This window comes from Ictidomys tridecemlineatus, chromosome 8 (assembly GCF_052094955.1).
Source record: "Ictidomys tridecemlineatus isolate mIctTri1 chromosome 8, mIctTri1.hap1, whole genome shotgun sequence".
NCBI lineage: Eukaryota > Metazoa > Chordata > Mammalia > Rodentia > Sciuridae > Ictidomys > Ictidomys tridecemlineatus.
The window spans coordinates 1899011-1924250 of record NC_135484.1 but is presented as its reverse complement, the minus strand read 5'-3'; the positions used below and the strand labels follow the sequence as shown (position 1 = coordinate 1924250).

The window sequence follows — 25240 nt, the reverse complement described above, 5'->3', positions numbered from 1 at the left end:
ACAGATTGGGTAAAAATTAAACAGGTTGTGACTCAGTGGTAAGTACCTCTGGGTTCAATTCCTGGTATCAAAAAAAGAATCAAATTTGAATTCTTGTATAAGCAAGAATTATCAAACTGTTCTGGTTACAAAATTTATACTAGATTGAAATTCCTCATGATGTCATCACTAACATTAAAACTAAATCATAAAAGTAAAACAAAATAAAGGTGGGCTGTTCTTAAAGCATGGTGAGAAAATCACTAAATGTAAACTTAAGGTGCTCTGGGCCCCTCTGCACTTTAGTCACTAAAAAGTCCTTCTGCCTTAGTTTTTCATGATTTTTTATTTGCATAATCTTTTATGTTTCCACTTAAATTCCTATGAGGAATCTTATCCAGAAAAAGAATAAAAGTGGAGTTTCCCTGGTGGGTGACTTAAGGGTCTGACCCACAGTTATCCCACAAGGGCTGGCAGGTAGACATGATGAGTTGCCCTGTGACAACAGGCTACTGGGGAGCACTGAAAGGTTTGAAGGATCCAAGTACACCTGCCAGGCACCAAGAGAGCCCTGACTCCAGGACTACGTTGACTCTGCAGCATCACCTTGGTCAGCACCGTGGATGCTGAAATAAGTGAGTACTGTCTGAAAATCCACATGCACAGGAAGTGAGAGCCAGAGTGTGACAGGTTTGGCAGACCCAGGAGACACCCCCCATCAACAGCAGCAGTTGTGATAAGAATGAGATGAAAAGCTTAGTGTGCTTCCCATTTTATGTGTGCTATTTTTTTCAACCATCTACCAGATTATTAACTAAGTATGCACCAATTGTCAGAGTCTACCTATTTAGTAAACTGGACTACTATGTATTTCCTTTGGCCTAGTGGGGTCATTAAAAAAATCACTGAGATACTAAGGACTCAGGGAACCCTGAAAACATGTGTGCTTGGATTCCCGGGTCTGAGGTCTGGTGCAATACATAGAGCAGGCAAGGACACCAAAGGGCTAGGGAAAGCACTTCCTTTGCCTTGAAATTCCTTTATTTTGTTTAGCCCATACCAAATAAACAAAAACAAAAATAAAAAATACCTATTTTACTTTTTAATTAAAAACATCATAGAAAGTTTAAAGGAAAAAAGTAAACCATTCAACTTTTAGATATCGAATACCAGTCTTTCATCGTATTACTCTGGAGACTTTGGTAGGACCAAATAACCAGACAGCATGGATGGAAAAAGCATTTAAGAAAGATATCTTCTTTTCTTTGTAACAAAGGTTCTAAGATAAAAGAAGAACTCAACCTCAGAAAAAATACCCAAAATTGCAAACATTCTCTATCGCCAAGTTTAGTTTGGGTATTATTTATACAGGGAATATGCTCAAATCCTTAAAAAGTAATGAACATGGCCCACCTCCTATACCACTGGACAAAGGGTACCCTACATCTGGAAATCCCCCATGATAAACATCTCAGTCCAAATTCAAATGCACAAAGAAAGTTTGTATATCTGAAAAAAATGGATTATGTTCAGAAAAGATTTGTAGTTAAAATTTACAACGGGGTTGTGTCAAACATAGCCTTTAACTTGCTGAACTAATTAACTGTATCCTGTACTTTTTCCACAGTTCATACAACACCTATAAAAATTGTATAAATTTCTACATTTCTAATCAATCCAACTGGAGTTGTCATTTGGTATAGTTAAGCTGTACATAATCTTACAGAATGTAACATAATTTCCAACGTTCAATCAAGGAGGAATGACAGCTACGTCAGGGGACTTTCCATGAGATACCCAACACAGCCTGGAGAACAAGGAAAGCATGTTGCTCACCAGGCAGAAACACAACAGCAAGACCCACAACTTACACCACAAACATCTGACTGGCCACAGCTAGTTACAGAAGCACAACTGTATACCAGGCACACCCTCCAAAGGCACGAAGCACCCCACCGCCATGTAGGCAACACAAGACATGCTGCACAGCATGAGCCGTCAACTGTCATGCCCCTTCCTTCACAGAAGCAAGCACTTCATGAAACTGAAATGTTCATTCTACTTCCAGTGAGCATAGGCGCTGGGAACTTCCCAGGCATAAGAACTGTCGCCAACCCACCCATCACTCCCTGCCCATGCAAAAAGGAGGCAGAGGGCTACGGTGATTGAAATGCCCAGTGCAAGCTGTGCACTCTGGGTCAGGGATGCCTCCTAGCAAATGCTCTGCAAACACTAACCTCCGCTGACGTGCACTTCATACAGTGAATACTTGGGAGACGACAGCATGCGCATGTCGGGGCGGAATTTCTCTGCCAGAGTTTCAATCACATCTTGGGTGGTAGCAGTGCTAGAGACGCGGATGCATTTTGTGGCAAAGTTTCCAGCAGCTTTATCTTGAAAATAAAATCTCATCACTCCATGGAACTCCAGATCCTAAAAAAAAAAAAAAAGACATTTTGAAAAAAATAACACTTTGAAGAGATTCACTTTTGATAATTATGCATAATAAGTAAAAAAGATTAGTCATCACTTTCTAAAAATGTTTCTTTACATAAACACCTGAGGCACAAATTAATATGAGATTTTAATCTTCAAGTTTAAGTGACTCTGGACAAGCTGTTTAAGGTTCTCACTGCCTCACTGTCCAGATGGAAAACAATGGCTATGAGGAAACTAAAGTTGACAGCCAGCTTCACTGGTCCTCCCCAGCGCAGGCACATGTGGCATACACTGTCTACTTCTCCACCACCACAGAGCTGGGGAGTTTGCTTCAATCACCAATTCTTTGAGTCTCTGCTTGAGAAGAAAGGTGTGAGACAGACCCAGAACCACAACCCAGAGCCACTGCGCTCCGAAGCCCAGCCCAGCCTATGCTGCCCCTGTGCTCTGAGCCCAGCTCTGAGCTTCTGAGCCATTCTCTTCTGAAAGTAAGGGGGATATGTCAGCCACAGTATGGCTACCATTGTGGATGAATGGAATTCTCAACTTTTCATGGAGTACAAGTGTAACAAATTCCCAACATGAACTACTCACCCTAGACAAACAATGCCCTTGATCCTTGTCTCAAAGTCTCACTTGTAGAGAAAAGCCACAGCAAACCCAGCCCAGGGAGTTCCTGCACAACTCCTGCTGTATGCATAGAAGACACCCTCTTTGGCTTCTCCCTTGAGCACAGAAGCACAATTCCTGAGGGAGTTCCCAGGAGCATTTCCAAGGCCAGGCCACTCCCACAGTGGCCAGCAGGAGGAGGGACTAGACTCACCCTTGACTCCTCTCACCTCTCACTCTGGTTAGTACTTTCTCAAGAACCAACCAGAATCTAACCAAGAATTTGTTTCAAACACTCCCCCGGAACCCTCATCCCAACCCTGCTAAGTGGAATCACATCCACCCTTGGCTGCACACTCCATGGAAGCTTCCCCTTCTCTCAGAAGTCAATCTGACCTGGGGCCCAGAGCCAGGCCCATCTGAGCCTCTATTTCTCCCCAGTCCACTGGTCTTTTCTTCACAGTTATTTATAAACTAAGAAGTACTTATTTAAAGAGAAATAGGGGATACTGGAGAGGGGTTTATAATTGTATAAACAACATGAAAATAAAATCAGGAAGCAAGACATTAAAGCACGCTTGCAGCTCAAATCTTCTCTGGGCCTGTTCACCCTAGACCTGCTCCATCATGCCCACCCCATTCCCCAGGTGCCAGGGGGTTTGGGGGAGGCAGGGTCCCCATCGTGGGGTGGACTTGAGAAAGCTTCCTCACTTAGCTAGGTAGAAGCTGCATTAGTAGGAGTCCGGGTCTGGTCTCTCAGAGATTATTAGCAACCACCTCTTTGGTATGGATAGAGTAACAAAGCAAACTCAACTGATACGCCTTTCAAAGTCTCATGTTGCTCTGGCAACCCTGGAACCTCCAAGTGACAGCATGTGAGAGGAGGCTCAATTGCAACCTGTGGGCCTGAGCTGGTCAACACCAAGCTACACCAGGCCCTTGCCAGACACTCTCACGCACCCTGTTCAGCTTTCCTTCCATTCAAGAACCTTCCATTTCAGAGTCCACTCTCCTTCACCAGCTCCAAAATTACTATAATGTTTAGTTATACAGATCTAAGTTTTCCTATGGAAGCTGTATTTTTTTCCCAAGAATGTGAGACTGCTACTGCCACCACCCCAAAGTCTCAAAGGTGAGCTGGCAGAAGCACCTTCCTTTTGACAGAAGTGACACCAAAAGGGTCCACTAGCCCCATGACACTCGGACTTCCTGTGAGCAGAGCCTTCACATTATCTGCAGCACAACCCCAAAGGACATGAAGGTACCAACCTTCCTGAGAGCAGTCAACAAGGGATCCCAGGCTAGGAGACGCTGAAGAATCAGAACAGCGACATCACCAGCAGCGGGGTGGGGAGACCCTCCATCAGCATTAGCAGGATAGAGAGTGAATGGATAGTGACAAAGACAGGAAGGTGGAGAAGTCCACCTAACTTCTCATAATTCCTTACAGACAGATCACCACCCTTTACAGTGAAAAGGAAACTGCAGATACAAACCTCCTCCCTAATGCTTCAGTTTCCAACCTTGCCTATAATGCTAGAAGGAAAGGGGAAACCCAGCCAGTCAGAGGGGCAGAGCAAGTGCCCCCGCCCACAGCACTTGTATAGAGAAGCACAAGCACTAACCTGAGAGGTCTGATGAGACCACACTCCAGGCCTTACAACTTGAGTCAAGTACACAATGAAAACTACCTTCGATTTGATTTCAAATTGGTATTCCAGGAGTGTTAATAAGTTTGACATCACACAGAAGCAGCTGTTAAAGTTTAGATATGAGGTGTCCCCCAGAAACTCATGTGTGACAATGTAAGAAATGACTGTGTTATATGACCAGGGACTGAACTTCTGAAATCATGAGCCAAAATAGACTGTTTTTTTTTTTTTAAGAGAGAGAGAGAGAGAGAGAGAGAGAGAGAGAGAGAGAGAGAATTTTTTTTTTTTGTAGATGGACACAACACAATGCCTTTGTTTTTATGTGGTGCTGAGAATCGAACCCAGCTCCCGCCTGTGCTAGGCAAGTGCTCTACTGCTGAGCCACAATCCCAGCCCCCTCTACACTGTTCTTATCAGATCTTGGACCACACAATGAAAAAGCTAACTAAAACATCAAGTATACCTATGACCAGACTATTCCCTTAATAAATTAATAGGTTAACATTCTGTTCAATTATTTGGCCATTCCTAAGTTTGGCTAATGTAAGTGCATAGAATCTTATCAAACCTGATAAATGGGGCTGGGGTTGTAGCTTAGTGGTTGAGCACTTGCCTTGCATGTGTAAGGCACTGGGTTCGATCCTCAGCACCACATAAAATAAATAAATAAAACAAAGATATTGTTTCCACCTACAACTAAAATTAAAAAAAAAAAAACTGATAAAATTGAAAAAAAAATCAAGTTCCTGAACCTGAACACTGGAGTGTAAGGACAAAACTAACAAATTATTATTATTATTATTATCATTATTAACATACAAAAAGGGTTTACTACATGTCAGGTACTAAGAGTTTCATACTTAATTCTCCAAAATAAGAGTTGGGTGTGATCACCACCACCATCAAATGAGGAGAAACAGAAGGGACGGCACAAAGGAGCTAAGTCACCCAGCCTGCTAGGAGCAGGACTGGGACGTGACAGCCTGAGCCATCAGAACAGGATTCGACATGGGTCTCTGCTTCCACAGGGAGGGGTGATGACTATTTTTCTTTAAGGAGAGTAGGAAACAAATGGCCCAGAGGTCAGCAACCTGCACCCACTGCCTTCCTGGACTGAAGTGGCATGCAATGAAGGGACGCATGCTCAAGCGGGGCAGAGGCCAGGCTGGCTCTGCCTCAGCACTACTGGCCCACATGTCAACCACCTGGGAGAGAGCCGAGGATACATGTCAGCATGTCAGGCTGCATCTTTAACTGAGTTACTTAACAATGCTGAGAACTTAAATTTCCTCAATTCTAAAAGAAAAATAAGCTTGTTTTGAGCATTAAACAAAACATGTATAGCAACAAACATGCTGCATGACACAGAAGTAAGTGCCCAGTGGTCTCAGGTCTTGCTCTGCAGCCTCTCAGGGAAGCATGGCTGTTCTGAGGCAAGGAACCCACTTCATTCTTTAGGCTAGGTCTTTCCTCAAGGCACAAGGCAATGCTCTGCAGGTAACTGTACAGCAAATTTCAGTCAGAACCCCGAAAGCAGACCCAACTCTTCTAGCTGAGGTATCCATTCCAACTGCTAAGAACCCTGGAGAGCAAAATGTTAAATTTGTAGAAAACAGCCATAAAGGCTTGAGGACAGGGCTACCATCCTAATAATGCTGCAGCCAAGCCAGCTATGATTTTTAAACACAAAGGCTGCCTTCGGGAAAAGCAGCACATCTCCCTCCCACAACACTGTCAGCTGTACAAACCACCAAGGACAAAGGATATAAATATTGCCATGTGACAGGTTCTCCAGGCTGAAAGGAAGAAACTCCTTGCAGCACAATATTTTTGAAAGAAAATGTTTTTATTTTTTTATTATTTATTTTTTAGTTTTCAGCAGACACAACATCTTTCTTTGTATGTGGTGCTGAAGATCGAACCTGGGCTGCACGCATGCCAGGCGAGCGCGCTGCCGCTTGAGCCACATCCCCAGCCCTTTTTTTTTTTTGAAAGAAATTTTTTTAGAATGGATAATAACTCCCCAAAATCAATCCATCAGTACAGTCAGCGTACAATGCTAATCTAGGTAATTTAATTTGAAGGGAAGGAAAAGCAAGCCAGCAATCACCAATGCCGCCTTCTTACAGGTAATTCCTCCTAACAGGATATGCATCTCTAGTATATATTTACATTTGTATAGATTTCTCCCTCAGAAGTGATATCACCAGAAACAGAAACTCTATTTAGGATTAATTTCATTACAACTACAAACAAAATTATTTTATCAGAAAGAACACAAAAATGCTACATTGTAGAATCACTAAAGAGCCAATATAAATGCCTTACCAACGCCTCACCAACTCATGAGATTGATGATCAATTGGTATTATTTTTCCAATTTCCAATTTCCCCAGTAGGGGCTCAGTGAGAAACCTAAACCTTCTCTTGATAAAGCTAACCAGAACAATTAGTTGCACAATTCACTTCTCTTGCCTGTGTTCGGCACATATTGAAATTCACATCCCTCTCTAGCCTGTAACAAAAGCATTCTAACTTCAAACACCAACATCCCCATTCCAGTTCCCTGTGAGGAAACAAGGGGTAGCAGAACCAACCACTTTCCAGAATATTATCTACTTCTAGAGCTGGTGCCTCCAAAATATATAGCCACTCAGATATAGGGCACACGTTCCAAGCCCCCAGTGGATACCTGAAACAAGACTGTACTGAACCCAGTCTATGCTACATACTTTCTATACATACCTATGAACAAGTTTAATCTGTAAATAGGCACAGCAGATTGATAATGATGACAAATACTAAAGCAGAATATGGTGACAAGATTATTAATTGAATTAACTAATTTAAATTATTTATAACTTATAAATACATATTTCTGAAATTTTCCATTTAATATTTTTGGACCATGGGTGACCATGGGTAACTGAGACTTTGGAAAGCAAAACTGCACACAGTGGGGGACTGCTGTATGTGCACATATTAAAATACACAGCTGTGACCTCAGCACATCCTTGCACACACACTGCTAGTACACAGGGCAGTGAAGTGGACAGCAGTGGCTGTTCCTCCTACTTTTGCTAAACCATGATGACCTGAGTGTTGCCAGTTTCCTGTAGAGGGTGGAGGAAGCATTTGAATGGGGGTTGGGAGAAGGTTATATGAACACTTTAAATGTCAGCATTTTGCGAATACTCTTTAAAATGATTTTTGTTTCATAACCTAAAACTTTTGGAAGACAAGCAATACTCCTGTAAGTCTAAGGAAAAAAAGAGGCTTCAGACACCAAGGTTCTTCTCCTCAGGGTCTCCTTGCCAGCGACCTTCCATGCCCCACTCCCAGGGGGAGGAGCACCCACCAACCCCATACTCTTCAAGGGCATTAATTATATGGCCTTGTAATTGTCTGACTTCCCCAATACAAAAGCACTTTCTACAAAAATTCAACAAATGTGCTTTATATTGAACTCTCTCTTCAGATAACTACAGGACATAGGTTAAGAATTATGCCTGAACTCAAACCCCAGTTTTACCACAATTCAGTTTAATTTCTCTGAGCCTCAGTTACCTCTTCTGTAAAATGGGAACAGTAAGAGTGTGGCTTTCATAGGATGCTGTCCGTTACCTTGGTCAGGGTGCCCTAGTCTGCAGCCACTTGACAGCAGCTAAGCAATTGTGCACACTCTGGCCCTGAGACCCACAGAAGAAAAGGTTCACTCAGCACCCGCACACATGCACTTGGTCTTTATAATAAAAATGTCTGTGTTAACCCTTTACTGTCTAAAACCACAAGCATAAGCTCTGGTACATAGCAGCACACACCTTGGCAACCACTGTGAACCAACCACCATGCTCCCTAAATACCATGTTCACTAAATACAGAGGGAAAGGCCATTGCTCAAGTAAAGAGCAGAAGTTTTCTGGACTCAACACTGACAAGGCATGAGAGGATGTCAGCAGACCTCCCTTTCTATGCAGGCATGCTCACTGACACCCACCCAGTACCCAAACACTTAAACATTTTTTTAAACCCTCGGAAAGCAGCCCACTGTGAAAACCAAGGAGCAAACATTTTTTTAAACACCTCAGTTATAAATGCCAATACTATCTACCCAACAACTATCTGCTCATCTGCTTGTAGCTGCCAAAACTCCATAAGCCATGACTGTCAACTTTTATAGCAAGTCAGAGTCCATGGAATCTCGATCCAGGCTCTTGGGAGCATCACAGAGGGCTCAAAGAATGGAGGTCCCCATGATGCTCTTTGGCTTTCTGTTTTTTGAATAATGAACCACATAAACATCTACGTATATTAAAGGAGACATCAAGCCCACATGATACAAGAGCAGTTACTATATCTTCAATCATAATCTTTAAATACAGCATGTATACACACACAGAAATGTACAGATATAGCTCCAGAAACAAATCCATGAGGCATTACTGATTTTTCCATGTGCCCTTAGGAAGTCTGATGAAACCTATGAATATGTTCTTAAAATAAGGATTTTAAATGAATAAAATACAAAAGATTACATGAAAACACAATTATTCAAGTATTTTAAAACCTATTAAGGAATAAGTAGTACTTCATCTACACATCAAAGATCTGGAAAATTTCATACAACTATTATTTTAAGGAAAACATGAGTAATAAACTCATCAGTGAAGAAAACACTAAATTTCACTTAGAAGTTAATAAAAAAAAAATCTATTGAAAATAAACATGTAGTTCTTTTCTCATCCAAGTTCTGAGACCCTATGAATCTCTCCACAGACCTCAGTTCAGAACTCTTGCAGATACCCCAGCAATGGATATATATATCACCAAGAGGCTGCCGTGCTCCTTCTTGGAAGCTTGTCAGCAGGAAGTCCTGCACTGAATGAAAACAAAACTCATGTCACACAGCTTCACTAGCTGAGCTCATTGTAACACAGTGGTATTATCTGGGCCTACATTCAAATGATGGGCTATCAATGATCATATGTTTCCATTAATGAAATGGAATAGGGCAGAATAGGAGATTTCTACCAGGACTGATGCACTCTGCATAAGCAAACAGCGCAAATACTGTCCCATAAAATTTTATTTCACTGATTCCTTTGTACACGCTATGCCACAAGATAAAACACACCGCTTTTCTTCCCATAGGTCACTATTTATCCAAAGTAAGTTGAAAAAACGGTTTCTCAATCTCACACTATCAACATCTCGGGCTGGACAACTGTGGGGCTGTGCGTGTCTGGCACATGAGCATATCCATGCAGATGTTAAAAAACAAAGCTGGCCTTCACCACACCCATGCATACACACACCCAACAATCGCCATTTGGCCTGCTTCTGTTAAACCACAATCACATTTGAGTGCTAACAGACCAAGTTCACAGAACATGGTGGGAAAGGCCATTACTCAAGCAAAGAGCACAAGTTTTCTGGACTAAAACACTGACAAGGGGTGAGAGGACTCGAGCAGTCCTCCCTTTCTATGCATGCTGACACCTGCCCAGTACCCAAACACTTTACATACATTAACGGCATTAATTACACGATGTTAAATGCTAGTGTCTGGCCTTCATGCCTGAGAAGCCAGCACCACTGCCCCACACCTACCCTGGGGCAATAACTAGTCCCCACTCACTGTTCTATTTGCTTCTCTTTTCCACATTTGTGTACTACTCTCCTAGCCTCAAACAGACATAGACTGGCCAGAGAACTCCAGATGTGGGCTGAGCAGCAGAGGACACTAGTTCTGCACACTAAGCTGTAATTAATGCAACTTAAGACTACACCAGCCTTTTGGTGACAACTTCATACTTCATACTTTTATTTTTCTGGAATCTACCAGATTCCAGAAAAATAAAAAGTTACATCATTTTCACGTTAATCTACTTGATAACATTTCTCTAGCTTGGTTCTCATCCATTCAACAACAGCCTTTAAGTACAGCTAATCAACTCATTCCTAATTTATTGAGATGTTGTAAAGAACACAATTTAGACATTGTTAGATTCCCTTATAAGGCCCAAACACTCAGTGGCTACTGCACTTCTTCCATCTATATGTATCTGCCTCTCTTGACCTCCTGGCATTTAATGAGCCATGTTGATTCCTATAACTGGGATCACACAGCTGTTTAAACCCAAGAGCTCCTTAGTCTTGCCATAATCCCACTTTGGTAAAGGTCCTACCAAATCACATCTTGCTTCTAAAACTTTTTACTGTGTAATAAACATCATCCTGGAAACTCACACTTAAACAAACACACAGTAAGATATAAAAGTATACTTGCCAGCATACATGAAAATAAGAGACAACTGACTGAGACAAAAGCCCATGAAATAGGTCTTTTTACCCAAATCTGCCTCAAATGTATCAATAAATATATCTGACTGATTACAGCAGAACTCAGCATGTAAGACATTAAGACTCCCTTTTCACAAATTAAAGAAAGGTTTTTCTGTTATAGCATTGTTTGCTCTGCAGCCTTAGTTATCTCTTCTTTCAAAAGGAAGACAACACACTCTCTCCTTTCCACGAGAACTGACAGGGACACAGCGCAACAGACAGCACCTTTAGACTGCACTTGCTTCTTTGTTCAAAGACAGCCACCCAGTGACCCAGAGTCCTGTCTACAAAACTAACAGGGTGAACCACCCAATTGCCAGCCAAAGCCTCAGCTACCCTAGAGGTAGGTCACCTGAGAGTACGTGCTCATGAATGTTGAGCCGCACATGCACTGTCTTTTGACCCTTCAAATAGGCGATGCAGCTCCCAGGTGAGTACAAGGGAAAAGGCCTGTAAAACCCAACACATGGAAATTAGAAGTCATCCCTAAGAGTTCTAAACTAGCCACTGTGCTTCAGAGAAGGCCTCCGATGGGAAGTGAAATAAAGTGGCACTGACTCCTGTCTAAACACTAAGGTCCGGAATTTGGTGTAGCCTGTTGACTGTCATAGACTGAAATTCCATGTGCTATTCCAGCTCTGGGAAAAATCAGACATGATTGTAAAATTACAATCTATCACCCCAGCGTCTTGAATAGAGTCTGAACTAAGTTGCTACAGTTGTCTCAAAAGCAATGAACATAAAGCAAGGCAGAAGCACTGTTCTACATTCAGTAAAAAGCTGATGGGCCTGACTGGAGTACAAGAGCAAGTCCAAAGCACAGAGATTTGACTCTAGTCACCAATGCAGAATTAGACCCTGGAACTCACACTGCTTTTCCTTAGGTAACATGATCAGACTTACAACTAGTTCTAGAAGATAACATCTTTTGATACATTATTTTAAGAAAGAAAGATTTTTCCAGCATCATTATTTAGTATTCCTGGAAGTAGGGGGTAACATGGCTCATTTCAACAAGTAGTCTGTTCAATTAACTAGATTTCTGATCTACAGATCAAGGGCATGAGAAACAATTCATCATAAGGGTGTGCATTTTCATGACAGTCCAAAAAATTGATTTATGATTCCATGTCACTTCATATATTTCAGCAAACTGGGATAATGAACTACATCAATGACACTCAATTTCAACATAAAATAAGTTATCCAGGACACGGAAATACAGATGAAGTCAAATTAGACTGAATGAATGTCCTTAAGCAACCTGTTTTCAGAACAAGAATTCTCTTGTGATACAAAATCTTTTCATTTAAATTAAACTTGTAAATTTAAGAAAATACCCAAATAAGAAATTGTGGGGGGTTTTACCCCTGGAAAGAAACAAGCTAATTTTAAAAGTGGAGAAAAATAATCAAGAAATGCAGTGCAACCCAGAAAAAAAAGAGCTTTAACTATAGAAGGCCAGTCCACTAAGTGCTCGGAAAAGAGTGAAGCCTCATGTCACAAAACCCAAGGTTTGTATGGAAGGAAGTGCTTAGAAGCAGACCTTTAGGGGTGTCTCAAATCAGTGTTAAAAGATGGCTTCCTGAGATAAGGAGACAGCCCAGGCAAAACCAGATCCATATACCCACTGCACCTCAAGACAGATCCCAAGTGGATAAGAGACACAGGTCAATCAATCCTGCTAACATTTAGGAAGAGGGCAAAAGTTCCTGCCCATGACCCAAAATGCTAAAGCAACTCAAGAAATATTAATAAAACTGACCACAGAAAACTCACATCACCAAACCAAACCAACCCAAACCCACATGAGCTCAGCAAGTCCAGAGGCAAGCACCACAGTGGGAGAAAACATCCAGAGAGGAATGTAGTGTCTCTTATGCACAAAGGGATCCCAAAATTTGAAGAACAGACACTGCCCAGCAGAAAGATGGGCAAGACCCAAAATACCTACAGCAACTCCTGTTAACGGTGAGCATGTCCTTAAATATACAAAAGGATGGACTACCTCACTCACAGCAAAACCACCTTGAAACAGAACAACGTTAACAGGGTCATTCTTCAACAACTCAGCTGCAAAACCTCTACCTTGGGAAGGATGCAGTGCACAAGCACTGATAACACGGCAATGCATGGAAAAATCACACACACACACACACACACACACACACACATACATACATACACACACACACACTGATACAGCAGCCCACTTGTGTGTACCTACCCCAGAGGTATACCAGCAAGAGCAACAGAAGCCTGGACACAATCCAGCAACAGGGCTGGGTGAGCGGATTCTAGTACATCCATATAGCAGGATAAGATGCTGCTGTTAAAACAGTAAGGAAGCTCGAAGATGTGGGAAGGCAGACTATGCAAGACACACAGTCAAGCAAGGACAGAGTTCAGTGGCATGCACCTGAGTCCCTCCTGAGAAGGGGCAGGAAACACCACAAAGAACACTCAGAGTGAACGGACCCACATGCAACACACAAGGTGAGCTCTCCCAAGCACGCTCCATTGCATAGGTATACCTCTGGAACCATGCAAGTATTTTAAATAAGAAAAACTAAGTTTTAATGAAAAACAATCACTGAAAACATAAATCAAGTTGAAATGAATGGGTCTAACTGTATCTCAAATTGGTCACATTACTGCACAGGAAAAAAAAAAAGATTTTTTTCTAAGTGACTTTAGAAAACAATTTTTGACTTCACATTCCCAGTGAAGTATTCTAAGGACAAATATCTACAAAGAAATGTTAATCCTCTTTCAAAAGTTCTATTCTTAAGTAGTGATACTGGTATTATTCTATGTAATAACTATGTAACAGAATAATTCCAGAAAGTCATTGTGTGAATATAATGACAAAATTTTCAATATAAGAGAAAAGAGATATAAAATGATAGAAATTTAAAATTCTAGAAAGTCAATCTGAAATTTTAGAACATGTATTTTTCTACTCACAAAAAAAAAAAAAAAAGGAAAAACTACCCGCTAGTTCTTCCACAGAACCAGCTTAGAAGCAAAGACGCAAAGACAAGCACATCAAGCACCTGGCTCTCAGCCCTCCCACAACTCTCCACTGAGGGGAGCGTGGCTTCAGGGCTATAGGAGAAAGAGTGAAAGATGAGTTTGGGACATCTGGTTACTCTGGAAAGAAAGCAGCTCTCAAAGACTAAGGGTTCACATCAAAGGAACCTTCAGCCAACCAAAAGGCACAGCTGTCCAAGTGCATGGCAACTGGACACAAGTAAGAGGAAGCCTGAAACGAACTGCATGTAAAAATCCACACAATCGAAATGCTGATAAAGAAAAATGATAACCTGAAAATTAGTTGAAACAACTGAAAATAAGCAACCCAAGAAAAAAAAGTATTTTCTGCTTTCCTATTTTGGATGGTAAGGAAAACATATTCCTATTTGTTTAAAGAATCTCAACCAATAGGAATGAGATGGACATCATTATCCTGCGTACATGTATGAAGATACCAATGGTATGAGTCTATTTTGTGCACAACCAGAGAAATGAAAAATTGTGCTCCATTTGTGTACTATGAATCAAAATGCCTTCTGCTATCACGTATAACAAACCAGAACAAATAAATTGATTAATTTTTTAAAAAAGAAACAGAAAATATTTTTAAAAAGAACAAAAAAACCCAAGAAGCTCAACAAATAAACATGAAAGAAATAATGGAATTATTAAAATTGCCATTCCGCACCCTAAAGGCCTGGGCCAGGGCCACCATAATAGCACCTTCTGGTGAATGCTGGTGAGGAGCTGGACAGGAGAGGGCTCTAGGAACTAGACCTGAGATGCTGCCCCCAGAGACCAGCAGTGCCCACAGAACACTTGGGGAAGCTGATCTAAAGGCAGCTGAGCCTCAGTCGGACACCATCACACTGAAAAAGACAAGCCACAACCAGAACAGGGAGCTGCTACAGGGAAACTATCCAGCATTCTCCAAACACCTAAGGCACAGCACCACTGCCTTGACTGAAGGGGAGCTGCCTTCAGGGAGAGCCTCCTATGGCTCCAATTCAATTAACTGCAAAACATATTTTTGAGATACAAGGAAATCTGAGCACAGACAGGGAATGCACAATAAAGAGGAATTACGGCTAACTTGGTTGCCCCGAGTATTGAGATGCACACTGAAACAAGGGAGAAATTACATAATGCATCTTAGGATTTGCTTTAAAACAGGTCAGTTAAAAACAACAAAATGATGAACTAAGAATGAAACTTGAAAATTCTAAAGCCTGAATTTCATCTGCTGTAAGATTTCCATATTAAACTGCTTGATGTGGAAAAAAACCTGTCATAAAGTGCAAACTATAATTACATACAAAATAAAATAAATATATTTTCATAAAAATACATATGCTGTAGAAAAACCCAAGGGATTTGATTCCAGAAATATATAATAAATTATTTAATATCACAAAGGGCAGCAATAAATGTGTGGTGGAAAAAGTGAGAAAGTGAGGTGGAGCCCTGGAAATAGCCACTTGTCAGCTTGTGACCCTGGGGAGATAGGCAAGTCCTCCCAAACCTGCTCAGCCATGGAGCGAGAGCTACTCCTGCATGTGGTAAAAAAAACATGTGATCTAGAGCATACAAAAACAAGGCACCTGCTGATGGGTGTCACACCCTGAGTACGCACTAAAGGTCTGCGTGGAGAACATAAAAGAATAAGCTTTGCAGAAGAAAATAAAATGACCTTTATATAGTCATAATCCTATTGTTGAAATAAAATCTCCAAGTGTTCAAATCACTTCCAATGATTCAATTGATTCTACCCAAAAAAAAAAAAAATACATAAAAGTATGAAATGTCTTGCAGTTCCTGAACTTACCTCAGAATTATGGCAGCCAGAATAAAACGCAAGCAGAGGAGATGAGAAAATTGCATGAAGACTCTCCTTTGTGCATATGGAGTATTATAAGTTTCTAAATTTGAAGGACAGGTTAATGAACCATACAGATTTTTACACAAACACTGGCCAGCTATCATGTACTTGTATTTACTAACTTCCACATCAAAGTAACATAAATCCTCAAACTCTGGCAATTGCAATCAAAATTTCCATCTATACCTTTTCAGTATACTAAAAATGGATTTCATAGCATTCAGCCAAGTTAAGAAAAAATCTCCATCAATAAAAAATGGGAAAAAAGAAAGAAAAGATCTTCAAACCAGTTACCTAAATTGAAAATATCCTCAAATCTGTATTAAAGTACTGCATTAGCAAACAAACGCATTTAACATTCAGGCAGCTTTTCACCCTCTGTCTTAAGGCCTTTCACACCCAATTCAAGAGAGGCGCACTCTCCAGGGGCTGGGGCAGAAACAGAAAGAAAAACAAGAAACAAAATATTTTTTGAGTAGTGAGTGCAACATGAATGTTACTGCTTTTAGTGGGAATTTTACAAACTAAAACAAGACTCCTCCTCTGGTTCAAGATGATCTCTCCCTGGGTTTCAGGAGCAATCCTGAACTGGGGACCTGGTGCCAAGCAGTCCCTCCCACCTGCCCTTCCTGCTTCACTATTTGCATTACCAAATGACTACCACAGACTGGAATGTCACTTGGTATCAGAACTGAGGAAAACAAAAAAGTGAGCTGCGCAAGTCAGCCTGGCAGCTTTGGAAAGGAGGTCAAGGTGCTGAGGAGCTCAACAGCAGTAATTTAGAGAAGGGAGGGAGGGGCAAAAGGAGACTGATGACACAGCTGACTGCTAAATGAGGCGCTTCCTTGACACAAATTGCAAAGAGCATTACTGTGAGGAGTCACTCACTCACTTAACTAGAATCTCATCCACTGTTGGAAACCGTGCTCAGAAGCCACCTCAGCCCCTAGTCCTGAGACTCTTTCTTCCATGTAGTCACACAGATGCCCCCGGCTAACACAGACACACAGAGGCCAACACAAGTAGATCCTGGAACAGGTCCTTAGGTGATTAATGGCACACAGCACAGGCATGTGTTCAAAGACAGGAGCACAGAAATACAGCAAGTATTAATCAATTCCATAACAGGAAACCTCAAAATCAGTATTTCTGCTTTTATGTGTAAAGTCACACTATTCATGAAACCTCATTTAAGGACATTTTTAAAGAAAATATTACCATTTCTAGATATAACTGCACACAAAATCAGAAACTACCACAAACATAATTTTCTTCTTCACTTTAAGACAAGGAATGCAGAGTCAACCTAAAGCACCCACAGCAGACCTGAACTTTTCAGTGGAAACTGCCCTACCTCCACGCAGCATCAAATGATAGGAAGCCCAACACAGAGACCTGAATTTCCTTCCTGAGACAAACAAGATGTTCTACTAGAACAAAGAAAGCAAAACAAAGTGAAGGGAAAAGAAAACACAAATAATAATAATGGCACATACAATAAGCACATTCAAGAAATAATCTTCCTCTTGCTCACGAAGATGACTGAGGCTAACACTCAGCCTATGCTAAATGCTGTGCTGAGGGCTTCTGATGCATGGCCTGCTTCAATTTCACAGCACCTAGGAGGCAGGCACTGCTCCAGTTCTGCCTCACAGAAGGAACAGACCTAAGGAAGAGTAGCAGCTCGACCCCCACACAGCTGCACTAGTGGCCCAGAATTCAGGTCAGGCAGTCCTGAAGCAAAAGCCACACTTTTAACCACCCTACTACACAGCCTCTTATAAGGCCACTTGATGAGTGGACCTCAGTAACCATTCTCCTACACAACAGACAATATGAAACAAACATGGGATTCACCACACAGCTGAGTTTGAAAAAGAGAAATCTAAATCTACATCACAAAGTACAGGCTCGAAAGTGTATGGGCCAACTCCTGGATAAACAGCACCAAGCACTGGGTAGGGGGGAGGGGGCATCCCCACTAGTCCATGAAGAGGTTTAAGTGAGAGCAATGTAAACAGCTGAGCAGTGAAACTCATCAAACAGCAGGGGAGAAGGCACAAAAAACATAAAATATGCCAACTACACTTAAAAAGTCTCAATCTAAAGAGCAATAGCAAAAGCCATAAATAACAACTTACACCCAATGTATACAATTAGTATTCAAAACATAAGAATTCCCTACAAGTCAATTAGAAAAAGACCAACAGTTCATTGGAAAAGCCTAGACAAAATACATATACAAGCAACTCAAAGTGAAAATCAAAATGACTATAAATATAGTAAAACATGCTCAATCACTGAAATCAGTAATACAGACTTAAGTCACTGTTATTTCAAATGCTTCAGCCTATTAGAAATTAGACAGTACTGAAGTTTGAAATGTAAACTGGTATTGCCATCTCAAAGATTAATTTGACAGTACTCAGTAAAATGGAATCCAGGCATTCCACCTCTAGGTACTAGACCTAACAGACTTCCATGAGTACAGATGGACACAGGGCAGACAGTCATGAAATCCACATTAGCCACAGCAGGAAAGTACGAACGACCTAATGGTTCCTAGACAGGAGTACAGAGAAGTAAACTGAGTTTATTTGGACAATGGAATAGCACAGAGCAATCAAAACCATGTACTACATCTACTAATAGGAAGTTCCAGATGCACAGTTTTCCTGGGAGAGGCAAAGGGAAAAGGAAAAAGAAGCCTTCTTCTTCTAATTCAAGTTCTTAAGCTTTCTGAAGCTCATTACCTGAAAGAGTATATATGACAACAATACATCCCATGTGGTTTTGGGAGTCAAATGAAAACATTGGAGCAACACCTGCCGGTGTGAAATGAGCATTTCAGGGCACACGCCTGGGGATACCCTGGGCAGAAGCTCAGTTTGTGTGTCTGAGAACTGAAAGAAGACCACATGGCAAAATCCTAGCTAGGCATGCAAGCTGTTGTTAGAGAATTTAACAGTGACCGTTACTAACACTCCAGCCCTGAGAAAGGCGGTCCCCAACACAAGAACTCCAAGGAGAACAAACATCTACCAGGAGCTGGTCAGTTACAAAAGACAAAGGCTCTCGGTGTTTGTCCAGTAATTATCAAGGAATGGAAGGGAGGAAGATGGAGCTCACCTACAAAGAGGAAGAAACAAAACCAACACCACAGGTCAGACTCCAAAGCTGGGCCACAAATCAGCTGCAGGGCAAAGCTCATGTCACAATAATGCTCTGAAATCATATTACATATTTTAAACGCCAACTAATATGATAATGCCAATCTAAAATAAATGTTTTAAAAGAAATCTGCAATTTAGTAGCCAAAGAATTCTCAGAATAGATGTAAACCCTGAGGTCTCCCTCCCTCCCTTTCTCTCTGCCCTGGGAAAAGAAAAATAATGAGTCTCTGCTCTTGTGGCACTTAGAGTATAGCAGACACATGTGAAGTCAGATGGAGGTACACAGATGCCCTGGGATGTTGGTGAGAGGGAAAGTACCATTTCACACAGGGCAGCCCAGAAAGTCTAAGGAAGGGACAGTGGACTGGAGCAACACTTGCCCGGGTGAAACGAGCATTCTCAGGGCACACGCCTGGGGAGACCCTGGGCAGAAGCCCAGTTTACGTGTCTGAGAGCTGAAAGAAGACCACATGGTAAGTGCAGAGTGGGAACAGGAGAAGCAACATGATAGAGTGTGGGGGGAACACACTGGAGATGGCAGGGCAAAGTATTCTTTGGGTGATACAAAAGCCATCTCCGGGGATTGAGTAGAAAAATGACATGATTTAGCTTAAGATTTAGAAGTATATTTCAGGATGGGAAACAGACTTGGGGCAAAGGTCAAGAACAGAAATAAACAGTAAGATGCCAGGATGTGACAGACGACACAATACAAAGTAAGAGTTTATTGAATAGGCCACATGAGAGATGGGGACAGCTTGGACAAAGGTCAGAAGCCAGAAACAGAATGTTTAGAAGTGGTTAAATAATAAAACACGGTGGAGGTAGAGCCAGCAGTTTGCTGATAGATTAGACAAAGGCAGGAATCTAGAATAAAACCAGGCAGTCAGTGTGCACACAGGAACGCGGAGGAGAGCCTGGAGCAAGAGCCAAGTGGGCTGATGGGGAAACCTTAAGTCTGCAACGCCGGATGCATCTAAAGCCATCCAGGCTGCATAGAGCTGGGTGGGGCTGAAGTTCAGAGCAGTGACCGGCTGAGAACTATAAATCTGCAACACATTCATGCTTCTTAGAATGAGGATGAAAGGTCCACTCAGGAGGAAGTCTGGAGAAGACAGTGGGTATGGGAGCAAACCCCAGGGACTCCCCCATGTGGCACAGGACAAGAAGACAGCCCTGGAGGTCCAGGGAGACCGGGCCCTGTGGGTGTGATGAACCATGCAGGAGTCCAACAGGAGAGCTGAGAAAGGAGGGCTGGTAGCACAGCACACGGGGGCACTGACCAGGGTTCTGGTGAAGTTAGGACTGACCCACCTCGCACAGAAAGGCAAGTGAAGCCATCCTGAAGTGTGGTTTTCACCTTTAAATTAAACCACTTAAACTGTTAGCAGAGTGAAAACTAATTTTCTCTTTTATCCGTGACAGCTTCACATCAAGTAACCAAATTGGAAAAGTGACAATTGTCTTAACACAGAATCATTTGGCAGAGCCTTGTTTGTACAGTCTCCGGGTTTTTTTTGTTTGTTTGTTTTAATCTTGACTTTAGTACCATGCAACTCCCTGCAGTGCCATGGATCAGGTTTCAATATTCCACCCAGAAGGTTCTCCAGGTACCAAGAAAACAAAATGTCCTGTTTTTTTTTTTTCTTTTTAAATACTAAATATCCTTTGTCCATCTATTAGACTGTGTATTTACTATGATATTTGTGGAAACAAACTGAAAATAGTGAATTAGTAGGGCTGAGGATGGGGCTCAGTGGTAGAGTACTCACCTAGCATGCGTGAGGCACTGGCTTCGATTCTCAGCACCACATAAAAAATAATAATAAAATAAAGATATTGTGCCCACCTATAACTAAAAAATAAATATTTAAAAAAAGTGAATTAGCAGGGGTTGGGGTTGTAGCTCAGTGGTAGAGCTCTTGCCTAGCATGTGTGAGACACTGCGTTCAATCCTCAGCACCACATAAAAATAAATAAATAAAATAAAGGTATTGTGTCCATTTAAAAATGTTCATAAAAATATATTTTTAAAACAGCGAATTAGCAGTTTCAAGTCTTTTGATACCTCAGTGGCAGCCCTGAACCACACATGCTGGGCAGCCTCTAGTGATGGTGGTCCACAATGGGAGCTGAAAGCTTCCCCTCCTAGGGTGTCACAGACTGGGTAAGGGCACTGCTTTTGCACTTCCCAGGTCTGATGCTAGAGCAAACAAACCTACTGTACAGCAAGACAGAGAAAAGTAGAGCAATGTAGCTACAGTCAGTGTGTAAGACTTTGTAATGATAATAAACAACTGCTACTATATACTATGCTTTCCACTGTTATTTTAGAGTATCTTCCTTCTCCCCCCACCTTTTTTTTTTTTTTTTTTTGGTGTGTATGTGGGGCGTGGGAGAGCTGGAAATGGAACCCAGGGCCTTGTGCTTGCTAGACAACTGTTCTACCACTGAGCTACATGCCCAGCCCTCCTCCTTCCACTTATAAAAAATAAGATTACAGTAAAACTTGACAGCAGTAGTGGCCTCATCTCCCATTTCCTGTTACCTCTGATCACACACTTTTCTCTCGGGCTTGATTTGATCTCATGCTGCTCTATTCGCCATGGCCTACAGGCAACGGACTTCTCTCCTTACACAGATAAGCATGCAGTTGACCTCACCATCCATCTTTGTGTTCATGTAAGCACACTGTCTGATGTTCGTGCCATAAAGCTGCCTAGCATGCACTTCTGAACCGCAGCCCTGTCATGAAGAGGTACACAGCTACATTTACAATCATCACAGTTCATGGCCTATCTGTGACCTTTGTAAAGCTCATGCTCTGGTTCTGGGAAAATTTTAATTTTATTGTAATATATATGTGTTTGTGAGAAACACACTATGGATATATATGTAGATACACACACACAAGCACACCCCTGTAGTCCATCTTGTGAAACTTCTTAATATAGAAATGAAAAAAGAAGAAAGAAACACTAAGGTAAAAATAACTTAGTAATTTATAGTTGTACTAAAAAAATCAAGAGTTTGTTTTTTTTTTTAAAGCAAAGCATCTCAACCAGCCAACATTTAAAGGTCTCAGAAACACCTGTCTATAGCCAAGGCTCCTCTGATGCTCATGGTCTACTGGCAATTTTAATAGATCTGAGCCTGGTTTAAGAAGAAAAGACCACCAAGCTGTGCTGAATCTCACATCTACCAAATGTAAAAGGGGAAAAATGGTACAAACCATCAACTCTAACTGCAGCTAGGACATTTAGAATTGCAAAACATTAACTGTTCCCTTGGTCTTTTTAGTTCCAATTCAAAAACCCTAAAAATAAGGAAACCAACCAAAATAACCAACTAGGAAAAAGTATTTGTAAACACAAGATATCGATTTTTTAATTTTACAAATTTATAATAAAAGAATATCCAGACAGAAAGGCAACACGGATGGCAAGGACACTGGTGAACGGCTCTCAGCCCCACAAGGAGAAGGCCCCACAAACCTTGAAACCAGTGCTGGGATGACCACAATCCCACCAGGCATCAGAGTAGAAGACAGATCGACCTTTTAGGTACCAGAGTGGGAATCACCTACCCTCAGACCCAAACTCCACTCCTAAGGCATGCTGTGTGGAACACATAGGACCCTCGCAGCAGCCTCCTCCCCACTCAGTGTTCTGGAGACGCTGGACCACTCCTCCACAGTTAGGAAATGTTGAGGAATGCAATATGGGGCAGTTATTAAAAGGTACAAACTGTATTATGTCCATACATACATTTTCTAATTTATGGGATAATTTCTTCAATATAAAACATGTTGCAGGAAAGTATAACTCCTCTGATGCCATTGAAAAATAAAATTCAAATATACACATGTATTAATTTGAGGGTTCAGAATATAACTGGGGAAGACAAATTCTAAAACTTCCTCATAATGGTACTTCTGAAAAACTAGACTTGGAAGAAAAGAAGGAGACTTTCAAACTCACAGAATCTGTGAAAAAATCACGAACTAATCTTAATCCTCATAAAGTTTTGTAAAAACAGGCTCCCCATGTCACTTGTCACAAAACTTGCCTTCAGCCTCCTTTTCAGAAAAACAGGTATGAGCCTCCAGAAAAGCCTGCTCTTATAAGGCGCAGACCTTTGCTCTTCTGGTGGCAGATGACAAAATTCCCCCAGCAGGGACTCCCTAACTATGGCTAAACATGATCCAGGCAGCATTTTCCCAAGGAATATTCCCAACTGATTGTCAGTCTAAAGCTAAACACCAGTCTTGGATTTTGGCACAGGCAGGCAAATCATCGCCTAGATTGCTTGGCCCAGACTCCATGATGTCAGCAAGAAGACATGGACACAGTGGGATGGAACCCAGTGTGTGAAATCCTGGTGAAGGAGAAAAGTAAGACTTCTACCAGCTCCCTGGCAGAATGTCCCACCACCTGAGAATGCAATGAAACTTTAAATTTCGCAGTAAGGATGCACAATGTGAAGTCAACAAATGTTAAGTAAGAATACCATCAGGCAAGATCAGAAACTACCTGCCTCCCTGATCTCAGGACAGTGGCCCCACAGTTAACTGTGGGCCTTTTATATTGAAAGAAGGGGCAGAGGACAGGAGCCTAGGATTACAACCTACCACCAGGAAAAGAGGAAACGGAATCCTCCAACAAGTAATACAGCCTCTATAAAGAGAAGGGCCACCACTAAGATAAAGCCCCCATCCCCCATGCCCTCAAAGGACCACTGGCTCTGGCAATCAGAATGTCAAAGTGTCCAAGGAGAACAGCTGGAGCAATAAGGCAGGGCCACACTGAGAAGGGCAGGGGTCACTTGAGTCCAGAGCACATGGGAAAGGCTGGAGTGGAAAGGTTTGTTGAATGAATAATGAGGTACCATAATGTGGCAGTTACAAGACTTAGCAAAAATACTTCCTAAGAAAACACAACAAAACCTGAATGCCTCTAAAGAGAACAGAAAAGCCCAAAGATGGATGAATGGAGGTGGGAAAGAAAGAAAGGAATGAGGAAAGCAGCAAAGTCCCAGAGCAATAGGATCTCAAACAGAAGCACTGGAGAGAATGCTCTTGAAGTAATAGGATCAGAATGTGTTTCCAGAAACAAAAAAAAAGAAAACTGGCAACTCAAAGAGAATGTTATAGTTGATGCATGCTACCAGAGATGCTCAGGGAGGGATCTCCAAGGTGCCAAAAAGTGGCACTTCAGGGGTCCTGAAGAAACCTTATGGCAACCGGCCCTCTGTGCTGGGAACCCACACCACTTATGCTACCCACTTTGCTGTCCTGGTTGCCAGACAGACTGTCATGGCATTACTGTGCTGATATTTGAGTAACCTGCATCTTAGTTAAAAAGGGCCAAAGCACAAACACTTACCTATGCATTGCATAATTGTCATTTTATGATTAGCTGTTGCTGTTAATCTCTGGGTTTAATTTATAAATTAAACTTCATCACAGGAGTGCACATATGTGTGTGAAGACAAACAGCATGCTTAAGGTTTGGTACTTCCCTTGGTCTCAGACACCTACTGGGGGCCTTGGAATGGATCCCCTGAAGATAAGTGTACTTTGAAGTGTATTTTGAGTGTACTTTACCTCCCACAAAGAAGTTTCTTCCAGGCTGTTCACTAAGTTCTACTATTTCCCATACAAAGAAAAACAGGTCTATCACCAGAGAACTGAGTGTAGGATCTAAAAGGTAAAGGAGGCCATTTCCAAACTTGTTCCATATGTCTGAAATTCATCCTTTCTCGTTTAGAAATGACACATATTTTTTCAATCAATAATAAGGCACTATAAATAATAATCAAGGAATTGTCTCTAAAGATTCTACTAAAATTCAACTGTTATCTGGGGAAAAACTGATAATACATAAAATAAATTTCAGGAAATTAACAAAGCCTTAGCAGAAAAATCGGGGTCTGCAAATCACAACTCAAACAAGTTGTGTTTGCTGTTTACTTTTAGGCCTCGATTAGGCAAGGAGGGATGACCATCAAGGAGGACATCCCTGAAAGAAAGCATAAAGGAGCTGGGAGCCACAGGCCAGAGCTTGTAGGGCTCAGTCTCAGCCAAGGCTGCCAAAATGGGTCTGACCCTTCCTTCCTTTCCCAAGGCA

General features: G+C 41.7%; 1 protein-coding gene across 24 annotated transcripts in view; it reads right to left on the bottom strand.

The window, feature by feature from the left end:
- Afdn (afadin, adherens junction formation factor) overlaps positions 1-25240 on the bottom strand; it is a 126072-nt gene that overhangs the window by 90424 nt on the left and 10408 nt on the right. For all 24 annotated transcript variants that reach the window (XM_078018694.1, XM_078018700.1, XM_078018689.1 and 21 more), the window contains exon 2: positions 2217-2412. In XM_078018694.1, coding sequence (XP_077874820.1) covers positions 2217-2412 — 196 coding nt within the window. The remainder of the gene's footprint in view (positions 1-2216; positions 2413-25240) is intronic.